The 13,244-nt window shown below is 45.5% G+C and overlaps 1 protein-coding gene across 1 annotated transcript in view; it reads right to left on the minus strand.

Moving 5' to 3' along the window:
* Positions 1–10,016: 10,016 nt before the first annotated feature.
* CCDC3 (coiled-coil domain containing 3) overlaps positions 10,017–13,244 on the minus strand; it is a 40,346-nt gene continuing 37,118 nt past the window's right edge. Inside the window, exon 2 of the mRNA XM_009649459.1 lies at positions 10,017–10,292. Coding sequence (XP_009647754.1) covers positions 10,017–10,292 — 276 coding nt within the window. The remainder of the gene's footprint in view (positions 10,293–13,244) is intronic.

Consider the following 13,244-nt stretch of genomic DNA (forward strand, 5'->3'; position numbering starts at 1 on the left):
CCTGTAGCTGCTCCTCATCTCCTTCCTGAGCTTATTGGAATGCCCTTGTCCTCATGGCATCTCCGTGCATGCACAGACCATGACTCCCCCAGCAAATGTCCCAGCCCTAGGGCACTGAGGAGGCATCCTGGAGCTGGAGATACAGTAAAAATCTACTTTTATCTGTTCTGGCATGGCCTGTCTGTGCTGCCATCTTTGGCACCCCAACTGTTGCGTCAGGTTGAAGGCCCAAGACTGACTCAGGAAGGTTCATTAAGGGAATTCGCTGTGATTTTAGCCATGAAGCACTGCAAAGGCTTTTCTGAGGGTGTGTACATTGAAAAACCAAAATATTTCAAAGGCTTCCCACTGATTTTTTTGAGGTGGGAGGGTATAAGGATGTGAAGGGACTTCTGCCAAACTTTGTCACAATTCCAAAGTGGGAGTCTGCCAAAGAAAATGTCACTTCACTGATTATATTTTAACATTGCAAAACAATTATTTGCACCCCCACCACACCCCACCTTGTTTTGAAAAATGGCTCCTTGTTTGTGGAAAACTTCAGTAAAAAGAAAAAAAAACTATCCATGAGGCAGACAACTGGAGGTGGAGATACCATTGTGCACAGTTAACATTAACCGAAGCAGCAAGCAATTGCTAAGACACTCTGATCAGAAGAAACCGTTGAGCACCTCAGGAGTGGTGTGATGCAACCCAAGCCCATGTAATGGAAAATGAAGTCATAGAATCATAGAATTGTTTAGGTTAGAAAAGACCTTTAAAATCATCAAGCCCAACCGTTAACCTAACCCTGCCATCCCACCACTAAACCATGTCCCTAAGCACCTCGTCTGCCCAGCTTTTAAATACCTCCAGGGATGGGCAGTCCACCCCTTCCCTGGGCAGTCCTTTCCAGTGCTTGACAATGCTTTCAGTGAAGAAATTTTTCCTAATATCCAATCTAAACCTGCCCTGGTGCAACTGGAGGCCATTTCCTCTCATCCTATTGCTTGTTACTTGGGAGAAGATACCAACCCCCACCTCCCTACCCCCTCCTGTCAGGCAGTTGTGGAGAGCAATAAGGTCTCCCCTCAGCCTCGTCTTCTCCAGGCTGAACACCCCCAGTTCCCTCAGCCGCTCCCCATCAGCCCTGTGCTCCAGACCCTTCACCAGCTTCATTCCCCTTCTCTGGACACTCTCCAGCCCCTCCACGTCTTTCTTGTAGTGAGTGGCCCAAAACTGAACACAGTATTAGAGGTGTGGCCTCACCAGTGCCCAGTATAGGGGAACAATCACTTCCCTACTCCTGTTGGCCACATTATTCCTGGTACAAGCCAGGATGCTGTTGGCCTTCTTGGCCACCTGAGCATACATTGCTGTCCATACTGGTGCTTTACCTGGAGCTAGAGCTGGAGTTATGCATCTCCTGGACATCTGCTATACAAAATACACATATGATAGAGGCTGTCTCTCCCACAGGGGTCTTTGCCAAGGGCTGCAGGTGAGCTGGGCATTTTTGAAGGAACTGGGCTGAGAAACAGTCAGTTCTGATTGCTGAGCCTTATTTCACACTAATGCAAGTGTTGTAATCTGCCACAACCTTGGGAAAATCAGCTTGTCGGCAGTATCACCAGTGGCTTGAGTGTCATGGCTGCTCCTGCCTAATGTGAGAGGAGAATTGGGTCCATAACCTGTATATGAAGTGGAGAGCTGGGTGCTGAAGACCGACACATCTCATTGCAGTGCCTGTCCACTCCTTGCAAGGACTGAACTGTCAATCCACTGTGTATGGATGGAAGAGCTCCTGGTGAAAGTCAACACATGCACAGATATGAAGGACTCAGCCCAGCCTCTTGTGAGCCGTACCAGCCAACTCTAGATCTCCTGAGATGCCAGGAACACAGTCAGAGCTAAAGTTGGTGCAAATGGGGCCAAACACGCTCAAGTACAAAATGCCCCATAACCTTTCTGATGAATAGTCTGTCCTAGTGACCAAGAAGAGAAGGACATGCTAATGATCCCTCTCCTCTGTGGCTTCACAACTGAAATGAGATTCTTTAAAGCTCTTTAATTAGTGACACTGTCCCTGTGTGATGCCGCAGCCCCTGGCCTGGAAAGAAAGGGCAACAAACAGACCGACAGGGTCCTCTTGAAGTCAGCCCAGCTTTTGAAGAGCAATGTGAGGGGAGATGGTGCCTGCACACGGTGATGTGTCCCTACCTGCACAAGCCAGAGTGCAGAGAGTGGGCTGACACTAGCAAAGCAGGGAAGGGTGGTAGCAGGGTGCCACAGGGGGGCATGGCACCAGCTGAGAAGTGACTGAATCTGTGAGCTGCTGCAATACAATTTCTGGCTGCAAAACCCTTGGAGAACTTCTTTGGTGGAAATGAAGAGGGAGTTCATCTGAAGCAGAACCCATTCTCCCAACACTGGCCCTGCCACTTTCCTCCTCCTGCTTGCAGGGCTTATCTACCCTAGAGTGTGTGATGGGGTGCTTTCGACTTCATTGTGAGGTGGCCAGTTTCTGGGTGAGTTGCTCTCCTGTAGGAGGACAGGATGCTGATAAATCTGACTTTCAGTGAGCAATCACCTGTCTGACACTCAAAAAGATTCTTATTTGTAGGAAACGTTCCGCTCGGTTCTCACCTAATCTTAGATCTAGGTAATTGCAAGCAAAACCAGAAGTCCTACACATTTTATTTCCCAAACAAATGTGGCAAAAGAAAACCCACTCTCGACCCTGGTACCAAGAGGTTTGGGGGATTCAAGCGGCATGTCAACAGGGATGGCTGCAGAACAACCTGACGGATCCAACTGCCTTCCTTGCTGGCTGGATTAATCTATTGGGTTGGATGCCACACACCCACATCCCTGAGCTAATATGTGATTTTCTGATAGTATTTGTGGGTTGGTTTGTGGACACAGCACCAGCTAAGCCCAAAGCTCTGCCCAGCTTGTGGTTAGAGGATTTTCCTTGAACTCCAGTAGACTTGTGCTGCTAACACAGCATCTTGGGTCTATTCTCATTAAAGTTACTGATTTTTCTCAGTAATTCTAAGTTAAGCTTTGAAACCGTAGCCATGCCTGGTGTTTGGACACTTTTCCTGAGAAGTGAGAGGTTTCAATGAGTTTGGAGGGAGTGGGCTGAGTGGTCTGGCTTTTGCTCAGTCCCGGCGTTGTGCTGCCTGCAGTATTCCGCACTTCCTGCACCTTCCCCAGGCACTCACCACCCACCAGTCCTCTGCAGGTCTGGTTTTTAAGCAAACAATTCCTCCTCTCACCCACTGAAATATCACTGATACAACCAGTGGGGGCCTTTGGTCTCTCTTATGCAGACCCCTTACGGACAGTGCATGGCAAATGGCTCTCCCTTTTCCAGGAGTCCCATCCAGGTACTGGTAGCCACCTCTGTAAGACTAATTCTGGCCTTAGGAGCACCCCATCTCCAGTGTTGCTCCTGTAGCTGCTCCTCATCTCCTTCCTGAGCTTATTGGAATGCCCTTGTCCTCATGGCATCTCCGTGCATGCACAGACCATGACTCCCCCAGCAAATGTCCCAGCCCTAGGGCACTGAGGAGGCATCCTGGAGCTGGAGATACAGTAAAAATCTACTTTTATCTGTTCTGGCATGGCCTGTCTGTGCTGCCATCTTTGGCACCCCAACTGTTGCGTCAGGTTGAAGGCCCAAGACTGACTCAGGAAGGTTCATTAAGGGAATTCGCTGTGATTTTAGCCATGAAGCACTGCAAAGGCTTTTCTGAGGGTGTGTACATTGAAAAACCAAAATATTTCAAAGGCTTCCCACTGATTTTTTTGAGGTGGGAGGGTATAAGGATGTGAAGGGACTTCTGCCAAACTTTGTCACAATTCCAAAGTGGGAGTCTGCCAAAGAAAATGTCACTTCACTGATTATATTTTAACATTGCAAAACAATTATTTGCACCCCCACCACACCCCACCTTGTTTTGAAAAATGGCTCCTTGTTTGTGGAAAACTTCAGTAAAAAGAAAAAAAAACTATCCATGAGGCAGACAACTGGAGGTGGAGATACCATTGTGCACAGTTAACATTAACCGAAGCAGCAAGCAATTGCTAAGACACTCTGATCAGAAGAAACCGTTGAGCACCTCAGGAGTGGTGTGATGCAACCCAAGCCCATGTAATGGAAAATGAAGTCATAGAATCATAGAATTGTTTAGGTTAGAAAAGACCTTTAAAATCATCAAGCCCAACCGTTAACCTAACCCTGCCATCCCACCACTAAACCATGTCCCTAAGCACCTCGTCTGCCCAGCTTTTAAATACCTCCAGGGATGGGCAGTCCACCCCTTCCCTGGGCAGTCCTTTCCAGTGCTTGACAATGCTTTCAGTGAAGAAATTTTTCCTAATATCCAATCTAAACCTGCCCTGGTGCAACTGGAGGCCATTTCCTCTCATCCTATTGCTTGTTACTTGGGAGAAGATACCAACCCCCACCTCCCTACCCCCTCCTGTCAGGCAGTTGTGGAGAGCAATAAGGTCTCCCCTCAGCCTCGTCTTCTCCAGGCTGAACACCCCCAGTTCCCTCAGCCGCTCCCCATCAGCCCTGTGCTCCAGCCCCTTCACCAGCTTCATTCCCCTTCTCTGGACACTCTCCAGCCCCTCCACGTCTTTCTTGTAGTGAGTGGCCCAAAACTGAACACAGTATTAGAGGTGTGGCCTCACCAGTGCCCAGTATAGGGGAACAATCACTTCCCTACTCCTGTTGGCCACATTATTCCTGGTACAAGCCAGGATGCTGTTGGCCTTCTTGGCCACCTGAGCATACTGCTGGCTTATATTCAGTCGACTGTTGACCAGTACCCCCTGATTCCTCTCTGCTGGGCAGCTTTCCAGCCACTCTTCCCCAAGCCTGTAGCATTGCATGGGGTTGTTGTAACCAGAAACGGGTGCCACGTCAGGCACTAGTTTAACATCATGTAGTTGGCCTCAGCCCATCAATCCAACCTGTCCAGGTCCCTCTGCAGAGCCTCCCTACCCTCAAGCAGCTCAACACTCCCACCCAGCCTAGTGTCATCTGCAAACTTGCTGAGGGTGCACTCAGTCCCCTCATCTAGGTCTGCCCAACATTTCTGCTCAACTTCGTGTCATCTGCACCAAATCTTCACCTGCCGAAAGATAATTCCTCAGAAAGACTGCATCATGCCTGCCCCACTACATCTGTGTTGTGCCTGCTTCCCCAGGCATTAGCTCCGGTGCCACCTGGGAAATCCCTGTTGGGATGTCTTGGCCTGGTTTCCCACACAGCCAATGCAACCAGAGCCAATGAGCCCTCCAGCAGTGCCACGTATGCTGGGACATGCTGATCCTGCTCGCTGTGTTTGTTTTAGGGGATTAGGAACATACCTAAACCCAAGCACATGTTGGAAACGATGTTTCACACGCAAAGCAGTCGGGTTTGGAGGGAAATAGCAACATTTCTGTGATTAAATGAAAATAATTGGGGTTAAAAGGGGAGGAAAACGAAATTTCCTTGTAATTACTTGGATTTATTATAAGAAAGAATGACATACCTTGTCAGTTTTATCTGCTCTCCACAGTTTTCCCTTTATGTTTTTTCTCCTACGTTTGGAAATGAATTTGGGGTCCTTTGCCTCATTAATGAGAGATTACCTAGCTTGGCAAGAAGTTTTGTGTATTAGGAATGGGCTTTACTGACACAGCTCTGTAATATTGATGTGCTCTTCTGTTCCAAAAAACCCTTCTGCTAAAACCCAAAGAGAATAACATGGCTAAAAAAAACATTATTGTTCAAACATATGGAAGTCATTCTCTTCTCAATGGTTTTGGTGTTAGGAGCAAAGAAAGCTGTTAACATTGTCTGCTTTCCATAAATCCTCCTTTGCTACATGTTTCTGCCCAAGCTACCCAGGTAGGGTTGTTAAATCAGGACATAAATCTTGGGATTTAAGAGAAAATAATACAGCTTATTTGACGCACTTTGCTCTATAAACGTCCATTTCAAAAAAAAAAACCAAAAAAACATCGGAAAATCCTATTGTAAAGTCTAAGGACAGAAGGTGCTTTTTGGGTGCAGATAAGCATCTGAAGCATCCAGTTCACCTCTGGTGAGACACACAAACCTTGCAAAAGTTTAACCAGTGACTGAAATAGCACAACAGAGACATGTGGTGGTGGTGAAAAGAGGACAATCCCAAGATTTCCCTTCTCCTGTTTCCCTCTCTCATTCTCCTCTCTCTTCTCCATCCAAAGTCCTAGAAAAACTGGTTGCTTGTCATATGAAGCTACTCCAGTTTTGGGGTTTTCCTTGTTGCCTCTCACTATACATTCCCTATTAGACACTTGTTCTGAGTCAGGGAATAACAGCACGCTGCGTCCCAGATGTGGGCATGCCTCATACTCAGTAGCATAATGACGGTCTCTAGCCCTTTCCTAATATATTCTACCACCCCACCTACCTTTCTGATTGCAGCTAAGTGTTGAGCCAATGTTTTCATAGAATGATATGGTGTAACCTATCATCATGATGCTAGATTGATCCAACTGATTGACTAATTGACCACTAATTGTATACAGTGATATTAGCTGGCTGATTCCAGCTCAGAGCATCTCATTTCATAGGAAAAGATAGGACCAGTTTTCTTTTCCCCATTAATATCTTTTTACATTACTTACATTGCATTTCGTTTATTTTTGTTGTCACTCACTCAGCATCACTCAGCTAAGTCTACTCTTGGTTACTGTTCATACCCATTTGCTCTCTGTCCTTGCAGTTTGTTACTATTCATTTTGCTTCTTCACTTCTTCTTGTCATCCTCTGGATCCATCAGGAAAAATTGATTCAGCCACTAGAGCATCCCTAAATTCCTTCACGGTGAACACAGATGCTGAAAAGCCCCTCCTTGCCTCCAGTTCTGGCTTCATCTGCTCTGGGAACCCCTCGCACTGACCCTGCAGAAGTTCTGGCAGCCTTCAAGCTCCTGATGTGTTTGCAAAAGCAGATGTTATTAATCGTAAAGCATCTTTGAACTTCTCATGGGGGGGCTGCCACATTTGGTGTTGTTTCTAACCCATTGCTTTCCTCATTTGAACACTTCTGCTTTCTTTTCGGTTTTTTCCTTTTTTTTTCCCAGGATGTTTTTTGGGTTTCTATACCATCCCTTGCCAACCCATCTAGCTATGCCAACCTCCTCTGCATTTCTGCACCCCAGTCTCTCTGGCACAGCTCTTCAAGAGCTCAATCACACCTTGTGCATTAATCTGGAAAATGGCATGAAATTTTGCCCTTTTTATGGGTTACCAGATTAGCCAGTCCCTGAAGTTGCTACGGAGTGGGTCTACATAAAATTAGAGTGTGTGTCAGGCCTTACATGACATGCACCAACCTGGATGGATGTAACCCAAATTCCTCTTCCCACTCGTGTCTCCTGCCCATACAGCCTCGCTGGTCACTCTCTGGATGCTGTCACCAGCAGGGACAGGCAATCAGTGGTGACTCTTTAAGAGCATTTTTATTTGGGCTTGGCATCCCCTGTTACTTGTTGAGAGGGTTTACTTGTGATCTGATCTGACTGCTAGTAAAAATTTTTGTTTTGTTTTGTACCCAGAGGGGGCATTTTGGGTTGCATTTGGATTTTGCACTTGTGAGGGGGTGTGTTTCTGTTTTCTTTGCAAAGTAACAAAATTCTCACAAAACTGGCATGGAGAACAAAATTATTTACTTTTTTTTAAGCTAGAGAAAGGGGGACATAGGAAGAAAATTCCAATCTTTTCATCAAGAGACAAAAATATAAGCCAAAAGAAAGAGATTTTCAACACTGTGTTTGGAACATCTGTAAGAATAGCAAAGGTGTAGCTATATTAACTATACTTTCTCAGCTTTACACAAACACTTATAAAACGTGGATGAATACCAGAGAGAATATTTTTATTAACAAAAAATTAAAACATATCTATACCAGGAAAAAGAGTTCATTTATTTAAACAGCAGTTTAGAAACCAGAAACAAACAAACAAACAAATTAGTTACTTTCTATGGATTTAAATTTTGGAGTTAAAATCTCTTGATGGCCTCCAGCAAAGCCTTAGGTCTGTAGTAATTCTCAGGAAACAGCATTGCTGACTACAGCACAAAACAATTCAAATTGTGCTGATTCTGTAGGCAAAGCCTTTGAAACCAGTGGAGCTTGTGGAGGAGGCAGAATGTAAGAAATGCCAATATCATTTCAAGAGGGGGGAGAGAAAGAAAAGAAAAAAAGGTCTATTTCCAAAAGGAGCAAAACTGGAAGGTAATTAAACTCAGCAGCATCCTAGAAGCCAACACAAGGCTTAGCTTCTGGGTTCAGCTCAGCTCATGGCTGAAAGCTGATCCGGGCTTTTCCTAGCACAGGGATAGTTAAAGCATGGTCCAGCAGGGCTGTAGCCTGGATATACTCCTGGATATATAACTTTGAATGCTGAGACCACGCAGCAATCTGGTAAAGAGTGGAGAGTTAGGAGTGGAGCAGTGGTTTGCACAGTTATTTCTGAGGGCCTCACCTCTATCTTAAAGATCACCTGGATCTGTCCACCTTGTACAAATTGGGTTTAGCCCTGGCAGATTGTCAGTGGTGCCCAGGGCTGGGCAAGGGCTGGCTGCCCCTGTCAAAAAGCATGAAGCATATCTGCACTCAAGTCTCATGCTTGGAGTAAGAAAAACTACTTTGAGAAGGGAAGAAAAACACAAAACCTTTTCTTCTACCTTTCTCTCCTTATGGTGCCCTGTTATGAGGGAAAATTGGTTGAGTACCAAGACCCAAGACATGCTCTGGTACATTAACACAACTGAAAACATTATCAGCCACGGATACTGATGCCTTAACCTATGCTGCTTGAGCAGAAGTCAGTTGGTAAATGTCTAATAAAGGACATACTGGACTTTTTTTTTTAATGAGATAACCAAGAAATGGGATTTACTTCATATTTTAAGAAATTAGACTATATCAAATGTGTAATAAAAATATTTTCTATAGGTTTTTAAAATATATACATATATAAACTACCTTAAATTTTAATGCCCTGTTGATATTGATGTGGTCTCTACAGTATCTGAGTGTAACTAAGTGAGGCTGCCCAGCAACCTCCATTATACCTCAAACAGTGATTACAAAACTTGAAGCCTTGTCCACACTGTAAATTAAACCTGCTTGAAAATGGGATCTGAAATTGTCTGCTAGGCCTGATCCAGCAGCCACTAATAGTCAGGCTAAGTCCACTCCTGACTGCAGGAGGTGGATTAGGTCTTAGACGCAGTCCTGAAATGACATAGTTTCCAACCCTGTTGGCTGGGCAATGATAAAGGCACCTGAGGGAGTTACTGAGACCCTTGAGGCACTTCCTGGTAAAATAAAAAAAAATGTTAGATGTTTTATTTAGAATATTTAGGGATATTTAGAAACTGTTTAGGACAATTTGGGCACATCTATACTTCGTTTTGAAGAGGGGCCCAAACTGTCTGTGTCCCCCAGACATAGCCTTTCCTCAGACACCAGATGTAGACTTTAGTAAAGCTAAGGGAGGATGAGGGCTTGGGGGTGATGATGGAGCAAAAAGCATTCATGCCTGCATCCTTCCCACAGTATCCATCTCCACATATACCCCTGGCCTTGCTTGCCCAGCCCATGTGGGGGAGGTAAGTTGGCAAGAAGAGCTCCTGTGTCAAGTGCCCCAATGGCCCGTGGGGCTGAACTGGCACTTTCATCAAAGACTACCTAAAATCTGGTGATGGAGGTGGAGCAGGGTGAGGGCAGAGAAGCACAGATTACTGTCTGGCCCTGTGTCCACTGAGGATGGCAAGGACATGGCTTTCAGCTGTGCCTCCAACACACAGCCAAATCAGGTTTGCATTCCTGTTTAATCTAGCACTGGGTCTAAAGCAAGTTCAGATTCATTTTCCATGCAAGGTTTGAAGCAGAGTGTCGACAAGGGGTGAGGGCCAGATCCTGATCTAATGCAGGCAAAATTCGCCATTATCATTGGCCTGAGCACTTACCCTTGCATTATACTTTAAGGTAGGTAGCATGGGAGTTCTCCTGCTTCAAAGAGTTGATATAGGGGATTTGACCACCTGCAGAGGAAAGTTTCTCACTGAGCTTTCGGTTCATCTGTTCCATATGCCTGGTGTTTTTCCTGGCTTGCCGGAGAGACCTCTTGACTTTCTTCACCCGATCTCGCAGCTGCTTGTTGCGCTTCTCCAGTGTCGCCACCTTTTGCTGCAGCTTCTTCACTCTGTCCTCCTCCTCAAACAGGGCTTTCTGGACTGAGGAGCACATGAGCTGAAGGGACAGCAGAAATGAAATAGGAACAGGTGAACTTTACACAGAAACTTATTAAAGCAAGGTTTAATTCAAGTATTCCTTGAAACACCTCACAGCTCTTCAAAAGAAGAATGCTTTTTTTGAAGTTCTACTTTTTTTTACCCCATTCTACTAAAATCCTCTCTTTCACTTACGTTTCACTTATGTTCACTTAAGTTTCATGTTCTCTACATGGGCAACATTTTCCAAGCAGAAAAAGAAGAGGTGCCTGGGGCTCAAGGACAGCCCCACCATAAAGTTTCTGGTCTAGACGAGCCACCATGAAAACCTGTTTCTGCCCAGGGTGATGTCTCTTCTTCCTTTTTTTTCCTACAAAAAGCATCCTGAGATATTTTATTGTGCAAGTGGGACATTCAGCTGGTTGCTGCACTGGTTTGTTGTGAGGAAAGGCAGTGTCTTCTCCTGGATTTATCTCCTATATACATCTAGATTTTTTTTATTTTTTTTTATGTGTGTCAAGCACTCCTGGAGCCTGGATGGGCTTTCTCTGGCAGAACATTTGGAACAGACAGAGAATCTAAATAAACAAGTAAATCCTCACTGTGATGATGAAGGATTACATGTTTCTTTCCATCTTACTTTGTAGTATTTTCAACAACTAAAAGTAGGGAAGGGAGCCCGCTTTAACGATTAACTTTTCTTTTGCTTTGGAAACCCCCAGCAGCTGAAAACCTTGGCCAGTCAACACAAACACAGCAACTGCTTCCAGTCACCATAAGTTCTTGTTTCTTGTGCAAAATCACTGCAGGGCTTTGGTAAAAGGCAAATGCTTGCCCCAGCTGTCCTCTCCCTAGGGCTCTTTTATAAATGCATGCTAGGGAGACTGGGAGCTCACAGATAGAGGGCCAGAAATTGGACTGAAGAGGAGGGAATTTGGTTTTGATCACAGCTCATTCCAAATGCTATTTGAAAACAGCCAGCACGTCTTGGCTTTTGTGTTTGCCAAACCCTCGCAAAACTTCAAGCAGATCACTTCTTGAATTTAAATCCCTGCGAATGAGTTGGGAAAAGACATTTGTTGGAAGACAGGAGGTGGAAACACTACTTCATGAGGGATTTCTTGCATTTTCCATTGATGCGGTGGTAGGCATGGCATATGACAGAGTCCGATGCAGAGGAACAAACAATCCATGCAGCTGAAGTGTGAGGTTGTGCGAACCCAACCGTGTCTCATCTGTCTGGGCTGGCTGGTGGGGGAATGGTAATGTCTGATGGCAGACATCAGGGATGGCATTAGCCTCACCCCAGAGGCACTCCCAAACCTTTTGAGGTAGGTCCTCTGCCAGCAGAGGCAGTCCAGCTCTACAGAGCCACTCAGAAACTTCTCAAACACCACCAAAAAGCTGGCCTACTCATTTGCTTATGCTGTTCCTCTTCCAGGTCCTCACTCTCCAGTCTGAAACCTATGGTTTAGTGCTTAAATTACCTGGAGATTTCCAGAGCAATCACTGGAACAACACAGTTATAAAAAACGGAGGTACTGTCAGACACACAGCTTTGCTTACCAACAGGGCAGGAGATAGGAAGAGCCCAGCTTGATAACTGGATGCCTGCCTGCAATCGCAGGACTACCAACCGAAAACCAAACTCTTTGCTCCTTCTGCGTGGGGAAAAATAACAAGGTGGAGTCCTCACATTCTCACCAGCTGGTTACAAACAGCATTTTTTCACAGAGCTCTGCAGTGAGGATGATGTTTAAATGTGAGTGCTGCTCTCCCTTGCTGTTACTTCACATGGGTGCAACCAAGCTGTTTTTAAATTGGTGCTAAGGACCATGTAACTGCGACAGCTAGGAGCTCAGCACAGCCTGTATAACCAACCCAGCTGCTGAACAAATGGGCAAGAAGTTAACCAGCCCTCAGTCCATGTTGCTACTTGAATACTTCTTGTTTACAGCCAGATGAGATAACTGTGCATTGCGCAGTCATTCCTATGGAGCATATCTACAGACAGGAATTTCACACCCCATTTTGTCTGGTCTCATGCACCCATAAATGTGGACACTTTGCACTTGATGACTGTCAAGATCAGTCCTTAGTCCAAAGGCATTGCTAAAAGCTACAGAGAACTGGATTTTGTTTCTGGGAATGGCCAGTTCTCCCATTCCCCACCACAGCTTGCCATGTCAGGTACACTACAGAAGGTAGAGTGGCTTTTTTTTTCTTCAGTATTTAAGGTATAATGACATCTCCATCCAGCAAGGTAATCCACTGAGGACCCAGTTCCTTTTGGTGCCACTGGAAGGAAAGGATGGGAAAGGATGGATAGCTGGCAACTCCTATTCCCACAAGGTATCAACAGCAGATAGACATGCAACAGCTATGAAGTACCGCACTTAGCATGGCATACCTGCCTACAGACCCAGAAAATGGATGGAAGGACCTGGAAATGGCTCCTCAGAAAAATGTATGGGTTACTTTTCTAGGTTTGCTTCAAATGTTATATTGTCTAGTGACCTAGAGTTCAGAAGAGTTGCTTGTTCCAGAGATCTCTGCCTGCATGTCTGCTTTTTCCATGGTTTTTTAGCAAGGCATCCTCAGCAGTGGTTAAACTCAAGTCCAGAGCAGTACCAGGAGATGTAACAAGAAAGGCAGCACAACAAGAACCAAATAACTCCTCAGGATTGATCCCAGACAGCCTACAGCTGTGAAACTCCAAATTACAGAATCACAGAATCACAGAATCGTAAGGGTTGGAAGGGACCTCAGGAGATCATCTAGTCCAACCCCCCTGCTAAAGCAGGCTCACCTAGAGCATGCTACACAGGACTTCATCCAGGCGGGCTTTGAATATCTCCAGAGAAGGAGACTCCACAACCTCCCTGGGCAGCCTGTTCCAATGCTCTGCCACCCTCAGAGTGAAGAAGTTCTTCCTCATATTCAACTGAAACCTCTCGTGTTTCAGTTTGCA

This window comes from Egretta garzetta, unplaced genomic scaffold (assembly GCF_000687185.1).
Source record: "Egretta garzetta isolate BGI_Z169 unplaced genomic scaffold, ASM68718v1 scaffold291, whole genome shotgun sequence".
Lineage (NCBI taxonomy): Eukaryota > Metazoa > Chordata > Aves > Pelecaniformes > Ardeidae > Egretta > Egretta garzetta.